The following is a 26,226-nucleotide window of genomic DNA, read 5'->3' on the forward strand; positions in this document are numbered from 1 at the left end:
TATGTGATGCAGCAGCGCATGGCGTGCTTAAAGCAAGAAAGTTTTTTTTTTCTTCCTTTCGGCTGCTTACACGCATACATGTGGTGCACGCGGTTCCATAACTTTACCTAGATTGGTGTATTTGCAACAACGGTCACAATTTTGGGTTTTTTACCCCTCTGTTTCTCTTGCTGTGGCAAGTTGCTACAATGGTGAAAACAGGTGCTACATTTCGAGAAGGTTGCACGATTGGCCTTGTGATTAGAGCATGCTATAAATTTCAATAGGCTATAGAGTGCAATAAAAACAATGTGAAGTGAGCGTTTTGTTCTCTGCCAAGCCAATGTAGAACAGATGCTCTGGCGGTGCTCTGTGTTACGTGGTGGCGAATTCCTCACGCCGTCCAAATGGGAGGCTGCTATTACCAGCTCCGCGCTAGAAGAACAGCTATATGGGCAGCCCAACGGGCCTGTGACGCAGCAGAGAGACTTGGTCTTTCTGTTCCGATGTCGGAGCGGCCCGCAACGTGCTAGAGCGAGTTCCGATGGACCATAATAAAGTTTATCCATCCATCAATCCATCCTTTGTTGTTATTGCGCTCCCTGTCGAAACTGAACTCGTGCTGCAAATCACTTTCCTTGCTACAATGTCTGCTACAAAACGCCCTTCATGATCCGCAGTATATTTGCAGAAAAAATGGTTACAGTATATACCACTGCTGAACAAACATTCATTTTATCCAATATGTCCGCTCAACTGTTTGCACCGTGAGCCCCTTTTTATAAGAAATTACCGTATGTTAAAGTATAATTGTTAGCGAAACATCCGCCAACAAAGCGTAGATATTTGCAACTTAAAACACCGTGCTGTATATTCCATGTTCGGGCAACACCACCTAGATTACTTGGTCGGGCCTCAGTCGGGCCTGATCTGTGGTCGGGCCGGGCCGGGTCGGGTAGGCGAAATTTTTTCTCGGGCTCGGGCCGGGCCCGGGTCTCATTTTGTGTCACCGGGCCGGGTTCGGGCGGGTAAATCTGAACGAGTTCCGGGCCCGGGCCGGGCCCGGGCCGAGAATTACGGCCCGTGCAGTGCTCTAGTGTGAGCGTTGGTGTTGACGTTTTATTGTTCCTTGTTTATTCTAAACGATTGGGCTTCGAGTGTGAATCGAACGTTGTTTATGGGGGCCCAAGGAGACGCAGTGATTTATTAACATTTACGCTGTACGCTAGGAATTCAGCCTCTAAAAGGTGCATCTGCTTGCCACGAAAGTTAACTGGCTGTCTGAATGGTTTGAACCGTTTACGTTGAGTTTTTGTAGCAAATGACGCAAGCGCGGTACGTAGTAGCAGACGACGCGGACGCAACGTACTCTAAAACATGGCAGCCATGACGTCATTTTCACTAATAACATCAGCCTCCCTAGCGAATAAAGTGGTGCGAATATAAACACAAAAGCACACACAGCATAACACATGGTGGCCCTTCTCACCCGCACTATTAACTACAAAGATCACTTACAAATAAGCTCCAATCGCAACTGTGTCAAAATTTCTGCAATTGCAATGCATGAAGCTGTAGCCTTCGAGATCGGTAACTAAAAAAAACGGAAAAAACTATTGCCTGAAGTTTTAGTTTGAAAAAGACGTATTTTTATGCCACTCAAATAACATTTTACATAATTTGAAATTAATCATAGGCTGCATTACAAAGTCTGCGTTTGTAATGTAAGTAATTTGACACATCCATTTCTGACACACCACTAGCGCCACTGCCGGGCCTGCCGGCGGAATCAATAGAAGGAAAGCTCTCCGTAAGTCGCAGCCTGTTTAGTTCACCGGACGCTGGCGAGAGTCTTCATGTGGCGACTTCGTATGTAAGTGAAAAAAACTCCTTTCGTACATCTTTCTTGCGCGCGTTTGAGCTCGGATCAAATGCCCGCCTTACTTGGCGGTGCCTGCCGCTCTCATTGGTCCCCGGTTCGAGTCCCAACGGGGCAGGGCGATCCGGCTGCAGCCCCCCCTCCGATAGTCGACGATTCTCTAACCATCCGTGCGCTTCACCGTTAGGTTAACGGTCTCCGTCTTTTTTTTTCTTCCGCGTCTCCGTTTTTGGGTGCCTCCATCTCTGATGCAGCATCGCCTCATTTCTCCACCACCCCTCCCACTCGGTGTAAATGCGCATCTGCATCTCGTGATTTCCTGGTGAAACGAAATAGCGCACGCTTTCTTTCAATGCGGGCCTAATGCGTGCGGTTTCATCTTGGAAGACGATGCGCAGAGCGGAACCAAACCGCTTGGAGAAGGGAGTCTGAGAGCGAGTCCGAGAGCAAGGCTAAGGAATAAAAAAGAAAAGGAAAAAAAGAGAGACCCCTCTTTTCGCGTTCGCCGCATTTCAGCTACTGTGTAAATTGTAGAGGACGCGTGAAAAAAAGAGAAACCCCCATCGTTCTCTCGCTAGCGAGAGAAAGTGCGAATGAGTGAGGGGGGTTAGCGCTTTTTTGACACGACCGTGTCGTGTGATGATCGCAGAGCACGCGGCGGAGTGTGTTTCTTTTCTTTTGACACACTTGTCACGGCAGGCGACACGCCGATGTGTCGCAGTGGGTTAAACGCGCTCGACCCTTCGTGTATGTGTGTGCTATGTGTGTGTGCTGTCCAGTGTTTGTAACTGTCATCGCATGCGGAGAGTTGAATCAATAGACACCAGTGTGGGTGGCGGGTACAGTGCTGACGCTGGGAGTAAGCGTGTGTGTGTGTGTGGGGGGGGGGGGGTATACAGTAGTGTTGGTTTGGTTTATATATCCTCCGATTTGCGACCCCCCCCCCCATTTTCTTTGTTTGTTCGTTACTTTCTCGTGAGAGATAGATCTTTTTTGTGGGAAGAATGCCTTTCTTGTTCGCAGTGCTGGAGAAATTGGTTGTGCATTCAAATCGCGTTAGCGCAACGGGCCTCCCGTTGCAAAAAGCGCAGGCAACGGATCAGCGGCTACATTTAGGGAGACAGGCATGTTTTTTGTCGCCTGCTGCTCTTAATTGCAGGCGATTTCGTTAACACTGATTCGTCGTCACTTCGAATCCGAACTTGCTGCCTTCTAATAGAAGCAGTGCCAGTCATGTAAACGGTGTTTACGCAAAACTTTTCGACATAGAATTCGACCTCACAGTCTTTTTTCCCTGAACATGTTCACTCGACGTAGAATTATATTGCTTGTGACAAGACGCATTGGGCCCGTAGAACGATTTACGGATTATAACTCCAAGTACGGCATTGCAGACGCAACTCAGATGCGAGAAAGTAATTTACTGGAACATCAGCGACGTCTCAAAATTCTGATATTAATGTTTCTTGTTCATTTAAGACACACATCTTGCACTATAAACTGCTCCGTTCATCCAACCTCTGACGTCACGACTGTTAAATCGATAACACCATTTCAAACACGTACAAACACATTTAAGTTCTGATTTTTTTCAAACATTACACAATGGAACGCTCTGCCGATTGAATCGCTACAGAACATTCACTCGTTCGACTCAATTACATCATAATGAAAAACACCTCCTTTTTTCGGTCTCTAATTATAGAAATATTTATACGATTGTAATCCCAACCGCTTACACCATTTAGCGTAATAGTGCCCTTATAACTGTCATGTACGGTATGTACGCGTGTATGTATAAGTATATATTTATGTGTATGTGCATGTATGTGCGTTTACCTATTATAAGTTATGAATTGCTATTTGTCTGTCTGTACAAGTGCCTGCGATTGATCTTTGATACCCCGCCTGCACGGAGTTTATCTTGAGCCTGCAGTATCTTGTAAATTATTAAGAACAAATCCTCCCGCGATTTGGATATAAATTGACGTAAACCTTTACGTATGGATGGCCAGGGGTTCACGTTGACGCGTTCGCAAGTTCATGGGAATCTTCAACGGTGTCCGGCACTTTTATCGCAAATCCTCGTTTGAATCGGTGTAATCGAGTGTGCGCGTGTGTGTGTGTGGGGATTATTCGAAATTTGTCCATTAGAATTCGGCGCGGGAGACATCAAAGAAAGCGGCCGTTTTGCCGTTACTTCCCGGACGTAATAGGTTTTAGCCGAATGAATTTAATCATCCGTCTCGCGCTCGGGACGGGTGGCCCCATCTGCCTCATTATACTTTCAAGAACTATTAGTTGCGGCTCGCTGGATTCCTCCTTGTCGCGGGGACGATCTTTCGTGTATGTGTATGATTGTGTGTCGTCTGCTTCCGTTAAGTAGACGGTGTATTGTTGCCACTTCTGCTTCTTTCCAGTCTTATTATTTCGTTTTCTAACTACCGCGGTTCTTTAGCTATATTCTCCAGCGGCACCCAGACATGGACTTTAACCCAGACTAAGACTCCGAGCGCTCGAAGCTCGTCGTATACAGTGTACTATCGTGAGCAATATGAACTCGAACACGCGACCGCGTGGCGAATAGCCTCAAAACCGAGATAACGTGATACGTGGATGGCGCTGCCGAAACCGGAGGGGAAAGGAGGGGCGCTCTTCTGCTGACTGTTGGCACTCCCGCTTCGCTAGCGTTGCTGCGAAATGGCAGCTGATTGCGTGCCATCGGCCGCTAGCAATGATAACGCCAAAAGAAATTGCACGAAAAACAAAATAAAAAAGAGACATCAAAATGCTCAGCCAACACCACCTAGTTATAATGCAAGCATGGCCTGTGCATCAGTGCAGGCTACGTCACAACTGATATCTCAGCAGCGGCATAGCCTGATGGGTGTGGCTGTGCGCACTGATGTGAATTCAGATCACCGCTAGCGGCCACTGACACACTATAAGCTGGCGTTTTGCAGCAACGATATTGAGGCGGGAGTGTCAATAGCTAGCGGAAGCGCAGCGCCCTTTCCACTTTGTTTCCGACACCGGCCGCTGCGAATCAGCCGATGTAGGGTTCGAGGCTATTAGACACGCGCTCGCGTGTTCGAGCTCATATTGCTCACGATAGTACAGTCGGAATCACACTTGTCGGTCGCTTCAGCTGGCGTTTTTTTTTTTTTTTTTTTTTTTTTTTGCAAGAATATGCAGAGACCGACGCCCTTATGATACCAAACGTGGGCATAAGGCATTGCATACAGGTCCTTGTGCTAAAATTCATGCACGAACGGAAGTTTGTAGCTAAAACGCGAGGTAACGGCTGCGGGCGGCGCCAGCATTCACAGCCGCGCGCTCCACCGCTCTAGATAAGTGTCGGAGTTGCCAGATGCTACCGAGCTAACAAGCAAGTAATGATCACGAAAGAAGCCCCGAAAGGAGCGGAAATTTAATGATCTTTCCCATTCTTGAGAATATTTTTAAATATAATAAAAAAAATGTCACTCAAATGCGAAGGGGAGTTGAAAAAATCACTTTAATTATTTTGTACAGCCAAAATATGCGCAACTATGAACGGAAACACACATTTATTTTTTAACATTGTCTCCAGCACGGTAGTCTCCGTTCGGTTGAATGCACGTTTGCCAGTGCATGGTTAACCTTACTTGTTTGATTCCCCCAGTTTGACTTCAACGCTCAACTACATCGCTATTGGTGAACGGGATGATCACTAAAATAGCTATATATTTCCTGGAAAAATGCAAATAAGCCCAAAAAAACGCGACAAGCGACTGGAGAATTCTACAAGCGACTCTACGAAAAAAGAGGCCCAAATCCGCTTATTATAAGCGGAACTGGCAACTCTGAAGTGTGATTCCGACTGCAGACGGGTCCACTGTTAAATGGAACACTTGCGTGCAGGGCGTGTTTGGATTTCGCCCTCTTGCAAAAACATAGAGGCTTAGATTTGCATACAACTTCTGGTGGTTGACAGTTCTGCCTCTTTTTGGCAGACTCGTGCAGTGCAGGCACGTAGCCAGGATTTCTTTTCGGGGGGGGGGGGGGGGGGGCCCAAGGCCTAATTTTTCGAAAGACAATCTTTCCATGGCAAAAACAAAAAAAGTACCCTGGGAATATAGAGGGCTGGAAAAATTTCGGGGGGGGCCCGGGCCCCCCGGGCCCCCCCCTTGCCTACGTGCCTGGTGCAGTGCATGAACAATGTTTCCCTGTCTACTTGCTGTTAAAGGGCCAGCAAAATGAAAGGTTTTCATTGGAGTGTTCCCTTTAACAGTTGACCGTGCTGTACATAAAGAGGTCGTGTTGATCTAGCTGTACACATTTCTGAAAGGCCCCCTGAATAACCTCTGAAAATGCCAAGGAACAAGCGCGCTATTCTCTCCTGCTGTGTCCCGTATTTTCGGCAAAGTTTGTGACGCCAGAAGTCTGTTAACGTGACGTCATGAGGAGATAAGCTCTCGATTCGTCCATACACGCGGGATACCAGTTGTGAATTGTCTCCTACCCGGCCTTGCCATACAGTATACACGGCCGTTGTGCCTATGCAGTCTCGCATGATTATCGGGCGCGATCAGCTGATTTCACTTCGTTTTGCGCGTTTTCGACTGCGCAAGCGGACAGCGTGTGGCCGAAAAGCGCGAAATCCTGACAGGCTCAACGCTTAGTGCTGACTTTGTCCCCGTGTTTTATGAAGAAGCAGGCGGAAGGGTTGTGAAGGCGAAAAAGAAACCACTCTCTCGTCTTTTAACTCTGAGTGGTTTTGGGTAAAGTCCCTAGACTTTAGTTTTGGGGCAAACATGTATATCTCTAAATACAGAACCGACTCAAGTAGTTTTGTGCCTGTAATCGTTGTATCGAAATTGGATGAAGACAACGTCGCCGCTATTGCACTATAGATTATGAGCATTAGCTGACATCAGCCAATAAGTACTCACTATTTTTCAGCCATCGCTAGCCGTAATTTAGCCACCCTATGGCAACACTGGTCTATATTTGTTATAGATAGCAGTGCTAGCCAGCATATAGCGACGACGCTAGCCAACTTTTTTTCTGCCAGTGAGCCAACGCTGTGACGTCACAAGGTGACGTCATCACATCACATCATTGCTCGGTTAAAGGTGAGCCGATCTCGGAGGCAATGCAAAACAAGGTATAAGGTGCACCGTGCAGAAAGCTTACAATGCCTCCGACTTTGCAGAAAGTTTTCGGAGAGAGGCGCGGAAGGTTCAATACATCGACTTGGAAGAAAAATAAGATGGCTTCCGCCTTCGAGTCGACTGAGGCAGATGCGTAAGGGACCCTGGTAGCTTTCAAATACGGTTTAGGCCAGCACACCAAAGTTCCCAAATCGTTAGGTGGGCTGGGTTGTACGCTTAAATAAGGGGGAAAAAATATAAAAAGGAGTCAAAGAGGGCAATACGGTTGGTGGAAGATCGCGCGCGGTTTCGAGAATCGCACGGCTGTTGCGACGCTTTAAATAGAGAGCCGCGGCGCAGACAGGTCGCCCGTAGGTGGGATGCCGGCGATGATCGGATTTCGTCGGCGTTCAAGCTGCCGTCGCCGCGCTCCTCATCTTCAAAAATGTATGCGCTCGCGATGAATGAGTCGGGGAGAACAACACAAACAGCGGCGGCCGCCGAGCGCGAAAACACGCGAGAGCTGCAGCCGTCGTGAGCTGTGACGAGATGAGACGGCAAAACAGCGGTGGAGGGGCGGGCTTTTGTGGGCAGACAGATATATGGAAGCTCGAAAAATAAAAAAGAAAGAAAGAAAGAAAGAAAGAAAGAAAGAAAGAAAGGGAAATGTCTCAAACGCCAGCTCGTCGTCATCCGTTTGTTCGGTGTACGTTTTATTGTTTATACCGTTCTGTCTTTCTTTTTTTTTTTTCTCGCTGCGCGGGCACGCTGTTTACCTTAGCTTTCTCGTGCTTTTTTGAGGGACGCTCTATCTTTTATTTATTTCTTTTCTTTTCTTGAGCCGACCTTGGTTCCAACGCACAAACAGCTGTCGTTCGTTCTCCTACGCCTTGGTTGTAGAACATGGAAAACAAACTATAGTGCTGCGCTGTTCAAGCTCGAAATCGCGGGTTCGATTCCCGGCCGCGGCGGGGTCATTTCGAGGAGGGCGAAATGCCGTAACAGCCTTCTGTGTGCACGGATTCAAACGCGTCAATTTCTTTTTTTAGTATAATGACTGGTACGCGCAATTACTCGAGATAACCACGTGATGTCGCGACGAATCTGGTCTCTAAAGACAATGTTGGCTCTGATCTACGCGTTCGAGTCGAAATTACGCCGACGTGACCCGAACTGAAGGCGGTAGAAACGAAAACATGTGCCTTACTTAGCCCTAAATTGTCCGATTTCAATCCGTGAGTATACCGTACTTATACAGATTTTAGACGCACTTTAAAGAAGCCCAGGTGGCCGTCGAAAGTACGTTAATCCGGAATCCCCCACTATATATGTACAGCGTGCCTTTCATTATCATACCGTGGTTTTGGGACATAAAACTCTGAGTAATTATTATTTACAGATTTCGGTTGCGACGGTGGCTTATAGTACGCGAAAAAAAAAAAGAAAAAAAAAAAACCCGGCGAGTATACAGAAATGCGGCCCTTGAAGTTGCGCCGGTCACACGTGTATTACTATGCACCGTTTTCCAGTAATTCATGCTCCTTCGACCGTGGGCTTGCCGGCGATCAGCCGTTTCTGGTACGGCAATCTGATCTTTTAATCGAGGCCAACTTGTCGTGTCACGTTGCCACCTTTCATTGTTGCTTGGATATGAAGGCGTGGACGTTGTTGTTGCCCGTGGCAACGTAAGTGTCGCGCTGCCATGCACGTGGATGAATGTCCAATTCCCGGCGTGCAGGAAGGAAGCATTTAGGAGATAGCATTGCGCAATGCGACAAAAAGAAGGAAAGGAATAAAAAGAAAGGTAGTATACGTCAGGAACGCACGCCAAGCGTCGCTAATTGCCCTCATTTTACCGATGGGGTGAGGGTTCCTCAATTTTTTTTTTATTAGCAGTGATCTGTATCACGAAAACCAAGAGCTTCCGATGGAGCACTTATGGTGAATTCCATTGGCGGATTCGGAGTGGCCGGAGTGGAGTGCGCCGGAGCACGCCACTCCGGCGGAGTAGCGCAATCCACTCCGGCGGGAATCTACCAATGGAACACAGGCGCTTTCGCTGGAGCAAATGGCAGGGGGCGCTAGCGCACATCCGCTTCCGGAAGCACCCAGCATTCCTCGCGTAAGCGCCGTTTTCGATTCTCAACCTGTTCGGTTTGAACTCGCGCGTCAGCTGTACTTGGAAGTTTGGTTCGAAATATTTGCCTCCTGTGCTCAGATGGAAGTGACAGCGGGGTGTAAGCGTCCTCCTCTCATCGATCACGAACCCGGCATGTGCCAACACGGCAGGTGAGTGGATTTGGTCATCGTAAAAAAAAAAAAAAAAAAAAAAAAAAACTTTCTCGCATGTGTCCTGCTCTGTGCGTGCTCACGCAGTATTTCGCATGGCATGGTGCCGCCGTGTGTGAAGTTCATGGAACAGTAGCATGGATGCATATTGTCCTAATTCGAAGTCTCTTTTACGTCGTTTGTTGATTAACCACTAGCAACATAACTGAACCTCATAATCTAAGCTTGATTTTCCTTCCTGACATGTTTACTCCATAATTCAATGGTAACATATTTACTGAAGCTGATTTGTTCTTTTGTGATTTGCAAGTGCCTGCAAAAAAAACGAGCCATTAATGATTATTCATGAGTCAGTTACTTCGTTTGATATCCCAGTGAAAAATACACATAGTTCGTCAAAAAAGATGCTGCATTATTTGTCTTTCACGTTCGTTGAAATAAACACAGGTGCGGTTTTTCGGGTTACTAATGAACTGTTTAATTATTAGCAGTAAAAATAAGATGGGTCTAACCGCACGTGCTGCGTAGTCTCCTTATATCCGCTTTTCTCTCTTTATACCTGCTTTATAATCCTTTCGTAGTGACGTTATAATTTTTCGTGGTGACGTTCTGTAACTCACACTGTTCTCGCTTTATGCGACCTTGTGTACCAGGGAATCTGTTCTTACAGCTTTTACCTGTCCTTGTCGTAATCTTTCCTTGTTGAGGAATAAAATTTGATCTCTGTTTTGAGTCTCAGATCCTGGAAGCAGTGTGAATGTTCCACAGCAGCATGAAGCCAGTGGAGCAAGCCAGAGGACCAGCCGCCGCAGTAAGCCCATTTGCCGCTATTTTTGATATGACATACCTAATTGTCGTTTCAAAATTTTCAGGTGCAGCCTGCGAATGGACGGCGGGCGAAACGAAGTTGATGCTCGACTATTACGAGCAATATTTCGCACAGGTGGGACCCATGAAAAAATTTAGAAATAAAAAAGAAATGTTTGCCCGCATCGCTGAAAATCTTAACAAAACGATGGGGATAACGAGGACCGGAGAGCAATGCTGCAGCCGATTTAAGACTGTAATTAGGCGCAAGACATCGGCAACTACTAATAACAAGAAGTCTGGAAATTCACCCAGCGACGTGCCATACGACGAGGAGCTGGCCAAGATAGCCGCTCAGGACGACAGCCTCGAACCAGAGGAGTTGCGAGATGGCCACGGCGTCGTTTCGAGGAAAGATACCGGGAGCATGTCCAGCAGAAAAGGACGTTCGTCAGGAGAGGTGGAGACGCCTGATGAAGAAACGCAAAGCTCGCAGAGCAGTCAGAGTACCTCATCGAGTGGGCAATCAAACACTGCTGAAAAACAAAAAACAAGGCCACCGCGTCCTTCCACATCTAGACTGCAGGACATGAAATTTTTCCTTGACGAAATGAAGCAGCTGCAAGCGCAGAAGGAAGCGCAGAGAGTAGCACGACACGAAGAAAGAAAAAAACAGAAAGAAGAAAGCCGGCAAGAGAGGGCGAGGCAGCACAATGAGAAAATGGCATTACTGAGCCGTGCCCTTGGCATAAGTGCGGATTACAAGGATGAGTGAAAGTAAATAAACTGATTTTATGAATAAGAGAAGAACTGATTTTATTAAACAATTGTTTCAGAGCCTGGGGTGGGGACCCGCAACAAAAAAGTTTGCTACGGACAGATAACAGTCTCTTTACGAGCTTGGTTTAGTGGTGGTAGATATTCGAAAAATACGTATGTTGCATTTATTTATTCATTTACACATATAGCGATCCGCTGAACGATTATAACGGGAAGCGCCAGAGACAACGATAGGAATTGTAAGAAAATATATATGTGAAGGGTGTGCAATTTCTGAGTACACATGGCCTGCGGGCCTCACGTGTGCGAAGAAATAGGTGTGCAAGTTCTAAGAACACATGGCCTGCGGGTCGCACGTGCAGTTCGCACGTGTACGTAGAAATAGGTGTGCAAGTTCTAAGAACACATGGCCTGCGGGTCGCACGTGCAGTTCGCACGTGTACGTAGAAATAGGTGTGCAAGTTCTAAGAACACATGGCCTGCGGGTCGCACGTGCAGTTCGCACGTGTACGTAGAAATAGGTGTGCAAGTTCTAAGAACACATGGCCTGCGGGTCGCACGTGTACGTAGAAATAGGTGCGCAAGTTCTAAGAACACATGGCCTGTAGGTCTCACGTGCAGTTCGCACGTGCACGTAGAAACAGGTGTGTAATTTCTACGCACACGTGCGAGTGACAGGGCACCTGCACACAAGCCGTAAGCGAGGCGCTTTTAGACGACTATTTACAGCCTTAAGCTTTTGGGGCACTTTTAACGACCTGCTGAAACGTCGAAAATAAAAGCTTCGCTTCGTGCCGTTTTTTTTTTTTGGGGGGGGGGGGGGTGGTTATTGTCCCGAAACCACGATTTTGTAATGAGACGCCGTATAGAGGTGGGCTCCGGAAATTTTGACCACCTGGTGGTCCTTAACGCGCACCTTCTTGCTGCTTTCCAAGAGGATCTTTTTCATTTACATATATATATTAACATCACGCTGTGTACATTCACACACAGTATTTGCACAGGCATATTATTATGCAAAAAAAATGAATATAATGACGGTGGAATGAAAAACAAGAACAAAAGAAGCGACCAGAATGTACAAGCGAATTATATCTGTAAAGCTTTTGTTTATTTTCTCCCAAAGAACAAGTACCTATATCAACGGAGCAGCTACTAATGGTGGACTTTCACGATATCGAAGCAGGAAGTCATTTGCGGATTTTTCATTTTCCCCCAAACATTTTTTGGAACACTTTCTCTCGCTTCAACTCGCCGAGCTTACGTAGTGCTGCGTCTTCTTCAGTATCCTCTTCTTCACTTTCATCGCTGTCTGTGCACTTGGACCATGGTACGTCATCGTTAGCCTCCTCTTCATCACTGTCATCGAGCAGTTCGTCGCCTGTGTCGATGCACAGATTATGCAAGATGCAACAAGCAAGCATAAACGCATTTAGCCACTTGACAGTCCGCAGCTCCAGATACATAAGCTGGCGGAAGCGTTTCTTCAGGATCCCAAACGAGTTTTCAATCAGCACGCGGGTTGCCGAAAATTTTGCATTGAATTTTTTCTTCTGTTTTGTTAGTGCTCCATAATCCCTGTAAGGGGTAAGCAAGAACGGCCTTACAGGGTATGCTGCGTCACCTAGGATGTGATACCTGCCACCTTGGCATATCCCTGGGATTTTTTTGGCAAGCGAGGACAGGCGAAAGACACGGGAATCGTGTATCTTGCTCGAGCTTCCAACGAGCACGTCACTGAATCGCCTCTTGTTGTCGCACACAGCCTGCAATGTCATTGAGAGGAAGTGGTGTCTGTTGACGTAGGTCGAAGCTATCTTGTTTTCGGGGCACTGGATGCGAATGTAGCAACCGTCTATGCACCCAACAACACCAGGCACACCCGACACCTGCAGAAAAAAACCCAACAGTTCGTCAGTCTATTATCAAGCGTTAAGAGTTAGGTGAACATACTTTCTCGAAATCTCTGGACAGCTTCTCCAGGTCACGGGGAAATGTGAGGACAGTTGGACCTAGCGTACACAGGTAGTCTGCCACTCTTTGCAGTACCCTGTGTACAGTACTTTCAGCCAGGTTGAATCTGTCGGCCACATCCCGCATGCATGTTTTGTTGGCTGCATACCTGCGCAGTAAGGAGATCAGGCGGCACACTTTAGTGCCCAATTTCGCGGGACGAATTTAAGAAGAGGCAGCAATAACAATTACTCACCAAATTACTTACCAAATGAAGGACAAAAGGTGCGTCTCCGCAGACTTCGCAGCCTTGCCACCGTGATTGTCTGTCGGGCACATCGGAGAAGACGCGAAGCCTGCTATCAGTTCGGTGGCAACACGCCGAGACAACCTGAAGTGCCTTCGGAACTGCATTTCGCCAGCAAAAGTAAAGAGTGTTAAAATGCGAACTTCCGAAAGGGATGCGTTAATTCTTACCTCTTCATCCGAGTACTGGCGGACGACGTCGTCGACGAAGTGCTCAACTTTCGGTTTTCTTGTCCGGCGGCCGAAACATGACGTCAAAAACGTGTTCGTATACGCCAGCTTCCAAAGCTTCTTCATCGCTTGAGTCCTCACTGGTCGATCCGGAACTAGAGCTCGAATCATCGCTCTCGGCGAGCAGCAAAAGCGCAAGTTGACGCTGCGACGCACCACTCATTTTTCTTCCGAGACGCGACTTGCCTTCTCGGCGCGCGGAGTGAACGGGCGCGCTTGACAGCGCGTTGGTTGATCACGTGGTACGCCACGCACTGCGCACGCGCGGGGCGCTTGCGACTTCCGGTTGAATCCGCCGCTTTTCGCGGAGTAGAGAGAGTTGCTCCTTGGAGTGGATTTCGCGGCGGGGCCGCTCCGGATCTGCCAATGAAACATACAGGGAGCACTCTCAATCTGCCAATGGAACAGGCTTGCTCCGAATGGAGCAGAAAAACTGCTACCGGAAGTGCTCCGAATCTGCCAATGGAATTCACCATTAGATTAGGAAGGAGGCGGAATAAGTCGTTTATTTTGCGGGTACTTAAAACGTGGTGAACAAGCGTTTATCGGGCTTTGGAATCACGCTCTATGTAGTGCAGAATATAAGATAAGTGATTGTGCCGCTTCACCGTGGGAAAAATCGATTTTCGTGCAGTTTGTTGACTGTACACAAGAACAACGGCGCATCTTGAAGCTTGCTGAATAACTTTGACGCTAAATAGCAGTTACAAAGGCAACCTAGACTGGTTAAGTATGTATTCTTTCGAGACATCTCATGTGCGCTTATTTCACTATTAATTCACAATCGATTCACTAGCACATCATTAATTCTTTAATGCACATCTGAGTCACCTTTAATTCGTCGTAATTCACTATCGGTTCCTTTTGTATCGCGATAATTCGCATTTGATTAACCACATGTACTAATTATCCAATGTATCACTTGCCGAAGTTAAGATGGTTATAACGATCATTAACTAACTACGTTGTTGCTATCGTGTATACTCCGGTAACTCGGCTAACTGAAAACTGTAACGAGTTTACGGACGACAAACTAAAACTCCCTAAAACCGATCGAAGGATAAGACGCCGCGCCGCAACGCATATCGTCTTTCAGTCGCTCAGGCGTAGCCTGCACGACTGCTTGCGAGTTAAACGGTTTATTTCCTTTTTTTAGTTTGTTTCCGAGCAACGCTCTGCGGACCGTATTGGTTCTTTGCAACGTCTGAAACGCTTGTCAAACCCACTGGACCATTTCTTCTGCACTGTCTTAGCGCAGCGAGTCGTGACAGCTGTTTATATAGCATCGCGGTGTTTTCTCCGTTGTGTCGATATATATATATATATATATATATATATATATATATATATATATATATATATATATATATATAGCACCAGCGTTCTTCGACAAACGGTCCGGATGATTGAAACCTGCGAGACAAATAGGCGAAACTTGAGAACGGCGAAAGGTTTGACTTTGTTTGACTTACTGGAACATTTAACGTTGCGCAAAACGCACGAGGACTAGAAAGGAACACTTAAACAGACAAGCGCAAAACTAACAACTGAAGTTTATTTCAGGAAATACTGATACTTTTATACATCTAAAAACATCTATTTTGTAAAAACATGTGAAAACATTGTGTTTCGCGCAACGTTAAATGTTCCTGTATGCTACACCAACTCGCCCACATCAAGCTCCTTCTGGTTTGTTTGACTTATTTATTTTGTTAAGGCGAAAGCCTTATAGATGCCTCATCAAACGCAAAAATTGACCATCGGCGTCCCGCGGTGTCGGGACAACACGAGTGATGGGGAAAAGTCGTCGCGTGATGGCGTCATCATCACGTCACAGATCGTCAAAATAGCTTTACGTCACGTGACGTCACAAGACGTAACGTCACATGATGACGTCATCATATGACATCGTAGCTTCGTCAAAGGTGGGCCGATCACGGAGGCAGTGCAAAATCAGGTGCAGTGCCTCCGATCCTGAAGGCAGTGGAAAACCACGTTAGGTGCGGGAAGCTTTCGGAGGGTGAAGAAAAAGAAGATGGCTTCCGCCTTCAAGTCTTCTTAGGTGAATGCATAAATGTATAAGTGACTCGGCAAGCTTCTTATTTATTTATTTATTTATTTATTTATTTATTTATTTATTTATTTATTTATTTATTTATTTATCTATTTATTTATTAAAGCGAACCTTTATATAGCTAGGTTCTGGTGGGTCGCGTCCGCGGACAAAAGACGCGTAGAACAACAATTCTCGGATAACCGATTAACTCGAACAATCCAGCGTTTTTACGTCGGAAAAAATGGACGTGGCGTAACAGCAAACATAAAGGTGCGTGATTTCGCCGACGCGGTGGAATGACGTGAACGATCTTGCCTCGAAGACAGCACATAACGACTTGCGTAAGAAACGAACATCGTGCCATTTTTGTACTGTCGGGTCGACGGTGTTTTTTTTTTTATGTACTAGGGGATTTCATTTTGTGATTGCAGTTGCCCGTCGATGATGGGATAGCGTGCGTCACGCGCAAGAGAAACACCGGTATCATTGACTGTACGGCTCTTTATTCGCTCGTTATAGTCATAACGATGATAGATAAATTTCACTGTAGCAATACCGCAATACTATAGGTCCACGTACCAGAGTCAACTTCGCATGGCTTTCATCTTCACAACTGTGGAAGGGCTCTAAATACGTAACTGCTAAGCTGTTTAAGCTAGCCGCAATTTTTGTGCGGCCTATCAGGAAGCTGTCATCATCATGAACGGGTATGTTCCACAGAAATTGGGCAAATCCCACTACTCACCGTTGGTTAACTGAGAAAGACAGAGTGAGAGAAAGAACGAATGAAATAAAGAAAGTAAAGAAACTATAGAAAGAGAGAGAGAGAGAGAGAAATTGAGATAAATAATGAGAATAAAGACATGTAAAGATAGAAACAGAAAGAGATAGAAAAAAAAACCCAGAAAGATCAAGAGAGAAATAACGAGAAAGAAAGAGAGAAAAAAGCAGAAAGAAAGAAAGAAAGGGAAAAAAGAGAAATAAAGGTAAAGAGAGCGAGAAAGAGGAAGAAAGAAATAGAAAGAAGCAGATACGAAATAGAGATACAAAAAAACAAAGAGAAAGAAAGGAAAAAAAAATGAGAAACAAAGAAGGCCACCCAGCTGCGCTCTTCCTTCAGGCTTGGCACGGCTAGTGCGAAGCTGCCAGTAGGGAACGGAAAAGGCAACGGCGCCTGCGCAGAAGAGCCCGAAGGGATGCAAGCTACGCCAACGACGACTTGCCTGTAGATATATGAGAGGTGCGAACACTCGGTTATGGAGCTTGGACATCCGTGTCGTGACTAACCGAGCTAAAACCTAGCAACAACCTAGAACATAGCCTCGTATACATAAAGTATATAGGCGGCTATGCCTATTAGCAACCAGATTATACTTCAGAATCGTCCAGTTTCGCGGTTTCAAGCCTTGCACGACTTAGTGTAAGGTTCGCCAATTTTCTTCTTTTTTTTTTGTTAGCCAGGGTCGTAGCTCACCTTCCGTCCTTGTCAGATGAACAGAAGAGAAAAACATTATTGAAAAGTTATTTATGGGGCCTGCGCCTTTCTAGACAAACGGGGCAGCTTCGGTCAGATGGTTTTTAATACGAAACTTATTTTAGGTAGCAAAACGGGGAATTTCATGGTTTCATGCTCTGAAGTGTTCTCTTTTTATCATAGGTAGCGCGTGTACTTGTGATTAATTATACTGAGGACCTTTTACGTCATCGGGCTTGTGTTCCATAATGTCCCACAGGTGGCGCAATTCGTGTCCTGCATTTGCATTAATTTTTCGATGACTAAAATGATGCAGTGTATAAGGACGTATTATACGTTTTCAAGCGTTAACCTTTCGCACTGACATAAAATATTATTTGCCTTTAGTGTCACTTGAACGGACGAATGAATGAATGAATGAATGAATGAATGAATGAATGAATCAATGAATGAATGAATGAATGCGTATCTCCTGTGTAATGAATGGGAGATCGCCAGTGATGGAAGTGCTGCTTCAATTGCTCCAAACTGCTCGAAAAGAGAAATGCTGCTGGATCCTGCTCCAAACTGTGATTTTTGTTAGTAACTGTTCCGAACCTGCTCCAAAATGGCACTGAGAAAATGGAGGTGAGGAACTCTAACCTTGTGACCAACTGGGAAGCCCTAAAGAAACCGAAAACAATCTTTGTACTGTCATCGTAGTATGCAGCTTTATCGGCTCTGATCTCATTTATGCAAAAAGAACGGTCATATCAAGCACATAGCTCATTTAGATTTTTTTTTTTTCAATTTTACTTGCAGGATATTTTGGTGAAGTGTGAAAATGACCGAAATTGTATTTTAAATATATATTTTCAAAGCGCATTCGATGACAAACCATCTTTTTAACGGTTCGTTCCTTGCAGTTTACGTCGATTGTTGTCTGTGAAATATATCTTTCATAATAAATATTAATATTTAAGATACGCTTCGGTGATGCTTTGAACTGCAGGAGTTGTGCAGCATATTTTGCAATCTGCTCCGAAAGCACCAATATAGCTGCTCCAAACTAGCATTTTTTCCTGCTACGAAAACGCTTATGGCTGCTCCAAAGCGGTACTTTTTCTGCTCCAAAAAGAAAAAAAAATGTCGCTTCTATCACTAGATCGCCGAGCAATACCTGAAAACTAAACTATAGGAAATCTCAGCTACGAGATGTATATAGGTACTTGACGACGTACCGAGGTGGCAGTGGATCCGTGGGTTGTTTGCAGCGTATTTCGAAGTTTTGGGTTGACTATTCGCAAAAAAAATCTGCTTTAAAAAAGATGTGCCTGCTTACGAACAGTGACAGTTCGATTCATAGATAAATCGGGTGCGTGACGGTGATCGATTCCATGGTTCTAAATTCCTTTTGAATATTTCCCGCGCCTATGTAATTTTGCGGAGGAGAACGGCGGTTTGCGCAATGCCTGCGGATGACGGAAAATCGATCCGCATAGTTTGGGGGAAAAAGGCCTTTCGTTCCGCGCACGAGCACACGGGACCGGGAAAGAATATACGCCGGAACTGGTGACGTCATGCACGCGTGTCTGAGCTGAGGTTCCGCCCGAATTTTCTTAAATTCTTGCCTTCGCTTTCTCGGCTAGTAATTACGTTCTTTTTTCCCACTCCAGGATGAATGGTAAGCTTTGTTGTGAAATACTGAAGGAATTCTGAACGAATATTGCTGTCGCTCTGGTTGCGTCGATTTCAGCCACCGACGTGGTCCAGAAGAAAAAAAAAAATAAAATGAAAAGGGGAACGGCTATCAATGTTTCCAACGCAACGCAGTAAACCGATGTCGTTAGACTCAGGACATATGTCAAGTTGTCATAAGAATCAAGAAACGTATAGTCAAGAGTTAGACCGAGTAAACCGTCTGTTTTGGTAATAATCATGATTGGTAAAAGAGCTCGCGTGAATAATGTCAAAATGACGCGATGAAGTTCCGGAATTTGTAGAGATATGTTGTTCACTCAATAACGTGCACTCATTCGCCTGCGCTCTCTCAGATGGCTTCACTCAGTCACCTCTACCAGCTCACTCGTTCATTCACTATCGCCGGCATTCATTCATTCGTTCATTCACTTACTCATCACCGGCACTCGCTCACCCACTCACTCCCTCATTCACTTATTAATTTATTTAGTTATAACCTGCACTCACTCACTCACTCACTCACTCACTCACTCACTCACTCACTCACTCACTCACTCACTCACTCACTCACTCACTCACTCACTCACTCACTCACTCACTCACTCACTCACTCACTCACTCACTCACTCTCATCTTCATTCATTCACTTATCTTCACTAACTCACTTATTGATTCACTCACTTTCGCCTACACCCCCACACTATCGCCTGCATTCATTCATTCATTCATTCATTCATTTTCGATGGAGGCGAAAATGTTTGAGGCCCGTGTACCTAGATTTAGGTGCACGTTATAGACCCCCAGGTGGTCGAATTTTCCGGAGCCCTCCACTACGGCATCTCTCATAATCATATCTGGTTTTGGGACGTTAAACACCGAAATTATTATTATTATTCATTCATTCATTCATTCATGCATTCATCACCTACACCCATTCACTCGCTCACCCTAACAAGACAAACTGAATGTCACGCGCTTATATGTCCTGACGCCTCTTTTCTCTGTCACAATGCGCCGCAACTCATCACGCATACATTTCCAACGTAGGTATACCATGCTTCGCAATACGCCAACTGTTTCCATTCCTCACTCGTTTTGCATCGGTCGAACCGATGATGATATGCACCATGAACCGGGCGCGGTTGTTTTTCTTCCGCCTACACGTTTCAACACACAGCCTGCAGTGCTGCGCTAAATCGTCTATTTAGGTAGTGTGTGCGTGTCCACGTATGTATGTATGTATGTATGTATGTATGTATGTATGTATGTATGTATGTATGTATGTATGTATGTATGTATGTATGTATGTATGTATGTATGTATGTATGTATGTGTGTGTGTATGTATGTATGTATGTATGTACACGTGTTGTGTGCGTGCGTACTTGTATTCGAGCGTGTGCGTACGGCATCCACCCGTGTCGTGTGCGCGCTCGTGTGTCTATACAGACACACGTGTATAAGCAAGCGCTTTGTTGTTGCGATGTGCACACACACACACACACAAACACACACACACACACACACACACACACACACACACACACACACACACACACACACACACACACACACACACACACACACACACACACACACACAAACGCGCGCGCGCGAGCACACGGTGCTTGTACGCTCGTCGCCGTTCGAGCGAGCGTAATTTGCCGCCTATTAATTCCTGCCCCGCGTGCCGAATCATCGACTGACCGACGAAGCGTGCATGCTCGTCGTTGCGTTCAGTTTATCTTCGCAATGAGGCTTTTGTTGTTTATTTTCCTTTTCTTTTTGCTAGCTTCGCTCTCGTCATCTCAATGAATATGGATTAACTTCCCGCGTGGTCCGGTCCGCTTCGCGCGCTTTGCCGCGGATTGACCATTTATTTATTCGTTTGTTTTTATTAAAGGCTACCGTTTAAGTTGTTTCGTCCAACGTCGTTTGGTGGTGGCTTATTCGCCTGTGCGAAGCCATGTGGCAGCTGAATATTATATGGAAACTGGCTTCAGTCGTAGGAGACATGTGTATACTAATTTCCTTTTATAACGGGCGCGTATAACACAGCCAATACAATCCGTATGTTGCCGATTGAGTTATGTAGTTAGTAAGTTAGATAGATAGATAGATAGATAGATAGATAGATAGATAGATAGATAGATAGATAGATAGATAGATAGATAGATAGAGAGAGAGAGAGAGAGAGAGAGAGAGAGAGAGAGAGAGAGAGAGAGAGAGAGAGAGAGAGAGAGACGGACGGACGGACGGACGGTGTTACGAATGGGGGTTGCGGGTGACGATGAAAGCCGGGAGGCTGGCGAGCCGATGATGCCGGAGATCGGACTTATCGCTGATGAGCAGAGCAAGGAGGCCAAACGTTTACAAAACAGTAACAACGTTTATTCGCAACTTCCACGGCCTACAGGGTGGCGCGACTGTACATCCAACATGGCGGTCGTTAAGATTATCGGCCCGCTGCAGACGATTTAGGAACGTACATGTTTGGCGAAGAGTTCAGTTCTTTGCGCTTCGGCTGCACTCCGATTTATGTTTTAGTGAAAGCAGGGTTGCGGTGACATATTATAATAAGTAAATGAATGTCGGGTACGTAATTGGAACCTCATTAGGAAGATAAATGTGTACACAATTGTAAATAAAGCAAACACACTAGTCGCGTTGCTTGCGGCGCTTAATCGCGCGTTGCAACCCCCGCTGTGTTGTTAGCACGATATGGTAGTAGGAGACTCAGTAAAGACGTCTCAGTAATATCAGAGACAATCTCGGAGACATGCTTTATCTCATTTCTGCTTGCATTGCATTCTGCCGCGTAGCTAGCTCAGCTCCCTTCAAAGCACGAAGTAATGTAAGTAAACGAAAAAGAAAGATGTGTTGCCCTTCGAGACCGAAGCACAAGAACCACTTGAGGCATGTGCGATTATCGGAAATACGATTTTATCACGCTTTCTTGGTAAAAAAGAGAAAAAATAAACAGCGGAATGCCACAATAGGTCGACAAGCAGTGAATGAAACCAGCGCAAGACGCAATTTTCACGTTTAAGAAGTGACGTTCCTGTTATTATCCTACGCTTTCGGTGTCTATGAGAAGTGCAATAAGTAACATCGTACGGGACAAGGACGAAAAAACAGCGCCATCAGCAAGTAATACCGAACAAAAAGAGCTGGAGATGTGAAGGTCACGGAGGCACTTCACAGCCACTTCAGACGTGGAATTGTGCGATGGACGCTTTGAAAGCGGACTTTTCATTATATTCTTGAGGCGGAACGCATTCCTTATCAGTTCTGGTACTGTCTGCACAGCGACTGTGTCGAGCGGAGGAACGAAGCGCGAGAAAGGTGATATGAAATAGTAGGTATGTACTCGGACACAAAATTGGATTCTGCATACATTCATGGGCCTTGGTTATTTGTTTGCGAAGTTTAACCCGCTTAACCACTCACGGGTTTTCGAGGCGCTAATCTGAAGGGGAGGCTTTTGCTTTGCCTCCCGCTGTACGCTGTGAGTACCGAAGCCCGCAGTAAAATCAGTTGCCTTTTTCTTTTATTTTCCGTTCACACTGAGGAACCGAAAGTGTCACGTATCGAGACCGTGCACACCGTCGCAAAACGAGCCCAAACGAGACAAAACAAGTGGCAACATTCGCTGACTCAAGCGGGTCCAACATTTCAATAATCTCAACAGAGCTTTCGGCGGCCACCACTCGGCGGCGCCACGGTACCTGGAAGTTGCGAATAGCAGGTATAGCAGGTAATAGCAGGTTATAGCAGGACAGAGCCCGCCAGCACGACCAAGTCGGCTGGGGCGTCTCTCTAACAACGGACCAGCCCGGTCTTAAATAAGGGACCAGTCCATTGTTGACAGGGTCCGCCGCGGTGGTATAGCGGTTACGGTGCTCGGCTGCTGACCCGAAGGTCGCGGGTTCGATCCCGGCCGTGGCGGTCGCATTTCGATGGAGGCGAAATGGTAGAGGCCCGTGTACTTAGATTTAGGTGCACGTTAAAGAACACCAGACGGTCGAAATTTCCGGAGCCCTCCACTACGGCGTCTCTCATAATCATATCGTGGTTTTGGGACGTAAAACCCCAGATATTATTATATCCATTGTTGACAGGGTGGCTCTTTGGTCCCAGGTGTGGACAGGGAGGCTCTTTGGTCCCAGGTGTGGACAGGGAGGTTCTTTGGTCCCAGCTGTGGAGCAGCCTTTCCATCGTCCTCAGGAATGCTGCATTCCGTAGCGGGGTAGCTTGGAAGAACGACTGGCGTCAGTTGATGGGGCCGGCTGGGCGAAGACGCCGTTTTCCCGGGATTGCAGACAAAGCATGCAGGGGTTAATCCCTGCTTCCAGGTAGCAGGAGTTGACGCTCTTTTAGTATCTTGACGTGCCTTTAAGTAGCAGGTGTTGACGCGGCTGGTGGCCACTCTTTTGTACTGTTATCCGGTCTGCCGTGGTGCAGGTGTTGATCCCTGCTTCCAGGTCGCCGGTGCGGGCCCTTTTCTTGGTCGCAGGGCAAACGCTGACCGCGATGCCGTGAACTTCCAACGAAGTGCAGGTGTTTGTTCGCTTCCCCGTTCGGTCAGGTGCTCTGGCACAACAACGGACGGTTGGTTTCGAACCCGGGAACAACGCGTTTTTGTGGTGGTCGCTCTGCCAGTTGAGCTATATATAGAACAAGGAGGCTATACGGCAGCTAGTTGGCAGCTCGCGGGCGAACTAATCGACAACGCGAAGCATGTATGGTTGGGGGGGAGGGGGGGGGGGGAGTTCGTACTTTGCGCACAGAGCTGCACAAACACACATGCACGAGATAGCTTGAGTATACTGCACGAATACGCACAAGGACCACGCGTTTATCCTTTCCATTTAGATATGCATGTTTAGCTCACTCCCCTGTCTTTCAGCCTGCTCGCGTGCATGCATTCGCGCGCTCTATTATCTATAGATGTAATAGCTGTGATAACGAAGTTTCCGTGTAGGCTGGCGACCTGTTACGCCACACGGCGTTACTCTATTCGTGAATAATATGGATATGCCCATCGCACGCGCATCGATCGTGGCGTGGCGCGCTTGATGACAGCACGCGAGTTGGGTTTTAAGGAAAAGACATGCCGAAATCGCTGGCTTGCATGCCATTCTGTAGTGGGAGAGATTCAGATTCACTGACACACACGCAAGTACACACACACACACACACACACACACACACACACACACACACACACAAAAACACATGTACACACACGCACGCACCACGCACACACACACACACACAAACACACACGCAAGCACGCACTACACACACACGCACACACACACACACACACACACACACACACACACACACACACACACACACACAAGCACACACACAAACACATGTACACACACGCAAGCACGCACCACGCACACACGCGCGCGCGTGTGTGGACCACGGTCTGCGCAAGAGCCGTCTCTGTTACGTGGCATTGCGTCACGTCCCACTGAGCCGTCGACAAGGGTCGTTCTCTGTCGTGTGCACAGTGCATATATGTCGCGTGTTTTACGACATGCGAACAGAGAAAAACGCGCCGTGTCGATCGGGCGTTCTTATCGTGTCGTGTGCAAATATGCAACGCCAGCGGCAGCTCGCTTTAGCGCTATCTCGTATAATGCGCAGTGTATAGTGATGTATATAGGCCACTGTTCCGATCTGTTCCGATGGATTGACCCCGGATGGACATTTCTGATTAAGTGCACGATGCAGAAGCTGCGCGAGCCGTACAGTCACGGACGCGTAAAAAATGAGGCTTAAAAAAAAAAAGAAACTGAACTGCAGCTATAAGATAAAATGCATGCATGCGTAATTCGAAGACGTGGGTTTTGATCCGACGTGCATGCTGGAAGAATTGTGCGTCTTTCTGTGTGTTCCGTCCTTTCTTTTTTTGTGCCGTTTAATCTTTGTGAAGAATTGACCGATTTATTTGTAGCTGTGCTCTTTTTTTTTTTTTCGATCGCTTGCTTATGCTTCGGTTGAATTGACGTCGCGCAGCACGCGTATAGTTTCCATGCACGACGTCATGACTTCGTGAAGTTGACGAAGTGGTGATGACGTCATTGCGCGCGTCTGCAGCATCTCGAGGTTCTGCTGTAATACGAAATTGATACATCGTGTTTGCGAAACAGCGATCTCGAATGACATGGTCACTGGTTTAATAAAGGTTCATTCATTCAATCGTTCGTTCTCTAGATTTCGTATATGTTTGTACAGCCGCCCAAATATTTAAACTATCGTGCGCGAGCGCCGACCTTTTTGTGCGTCAGCGCCGTACGACGGAGACAAGTTGTAAACAGGGCGAGAGTAAGCGCAACAAAAAAAAAAAATAGCATTTGCGTCGCCAGATGACAAATGAACGATCCACATTTGTCAGCTTATCTCATGCGCGGGGGCGTGTGACGTATCTGCGGATTTCATTTTCTCGGTCGTTTGCTGATCTTCGGAATATAAGATACGAGCAAGACGCGCTGCCTGTTTGTCTGAAGTGAGTTAATACAGGGTGACGCTCTCACGAAGTAACAACCAAGCAGACGATGGGCCCAGCTGAGCGCGCTTGGAGGGCATGCGCCTACTCCCGCCCCGTTTGCAACTTGGCTCCGTCGTACGGCGCCGACGCACAAAAAAGTCGGCGCTCACGCACGATAAAGATTTGGGCGGTTGTGTCATCGAAGAGGCATCGTTCTTGCGTGCGTGGTTGAGAGTTTCCAAACTTTTCAATTAAAAATTTGTCCTTATAATCCTCAATAAACGGACGAGGGTTTTCGAAAAATAAATGAAAAGAAGTGAGCTAGCTGCAGCGGTGATTCCTTTGTTCTTGGAGCACAATGAAAGACGGTACGCGGGCGTTTTAAGCGAAAGAATTCTATTGTTTTGCTCGTCATTGAAAAGAAAACTTGGGTGAAATTACTCAGGGCCATTGGCTGGGGCCTGAAGTTTCTTTTCACCGCTTCAAGGTCTCCCATCAGCATATCAACGCATCTGGCGGTGCGAATCGGCCGGCTTGCACGTCGCGCTGAGGCAGTTTGCGTGTCCGGGTGTCGCGTTCATATATATATATGGCATCGTGAATATGGCGGATTGGAGATGGAAAAAAAAAAAGGGGGGGGGGGGGTCGTTGGCTTACCGTATACAATACAAAGTGCGTTGGCGGCCTAGTTGGTTGATGATTATAATATTAAAGTTCGAACAGCGCGACTGGACAGACAATACGCACGGATACACACAGCTCCGTACACGCGTGTGTGCGTTGATGTGGTCGGGGGTTGCCCATAGGACCGGGAGAAGTAGAGCTCAGGAGCCAGGGCTGATTACAAGAACGTTTATTTACATGACGATTTGGTAGCGTCTCGACGCTCGCGTTATAAAGCCTTGGTCTTCCCCAGATTCCTTGTTGGGGAAGTCCAGGGCAGTCCAATCAACAAGTTGTCTTCATCACCGCCCCGAAATCAGAAAGGTCAAGCACCGCTTCCTTCCCACCCCAGGAAAGAGGGAAGCGGCACGCCCGGTTCGACGAACGGCGCCCGGGAGGTGAACAGAAGACACAATAGGGCACCATACACACATTCACAGTGAAGGGGTCGCGGCGGGCAAATTCTTGTAAACTGGCCGTGCCGTCA

General features: G+C 46.7%; 2 protein-coding genes across 2 annotated transcripts in view; one reads left to right on the plus strand and one right to left on the minus strand.

Moving 5' to 3' along the window:
- Positions 1–1,779: 1,779 nt before the first annotated feature.
- The window catches only part of LOC119371695 (neurocalcin homolog), a 143,364-nt gene continuing 118,917 nt past the window's right edge, over positions 1,780–26,226 (plus strand). Inside the window, exon 1 of the mRNA XM_037642150.2 lies at positions 1,780–1,852. The gene's annotated coding sequence lies outside the window, so the exon portion shown is untranslated. The remainder of the gene's footprint in view (positions 1,853–26,226) is intronic.
- LOC119371693 (putative nuclease HARBI1) lies at positions 11,424–13,542 on the minus strand. Its single transcript, XM_037642145.2, has 4 exons — positions 13,300–13,542; positions 13,091–13,230; positions 12,823–12,991; positions 11,424–12,758 (listed from the first exon to the last, which is right to left on the minus strand). The coding sequence occupies exons 1-4, from the start codon at positions 13,468–13,470 to the stop codon at positions 12,075–12,077; spliced, it is 1,164 nt and encodes a 387-aa protein (XP_037498073.1). The 5' UTR covers positions 13,471–13,542; the 3' UTR covers positions 11,424–12,074.

This window comes from Rhipicephalus sanguineus, chromosome 10, assembly GCF_013339695.2.
Source record: "Rhipicephalus sanguineus isolate Rsan-2018 chromosome 10, BIME_Rsan_1.4, whole genome shotgun sequence".
In the NCBI taxonomy this organism is placed as follows: Eukaryota; Metazoa; Arthropoda; class Arachnida; order Ixodida; family Ixodidae; genus Rhipicephalus; species Rhipicephalus sanguineus.

Bases quoted from the DNA above. Each gene is read 5' to 3' on its own strand.
- LOC119371693 (XM_037642145.2), bottom strand. From the start codon at position 13,470: ATGATTCGAGCTCTAGTTCCGGATCGACCAGTGAGGACTCAAGCGATG. The intron at 13,231-13,299 runs GTAAGAATTAAC...GGCGAAATGCAG, and splicing joins GCCAGTACTCGGATGAAGAG to TTCCGAAGGCACTTCAGGTT. The intron at 12,992-13,090 runs GTAAGTAATTTG...CTTACTGCGCAG, and splicing joins CACCTTTTGTCCTTCATTTG to GTATGCAGCCAACAAAACAT.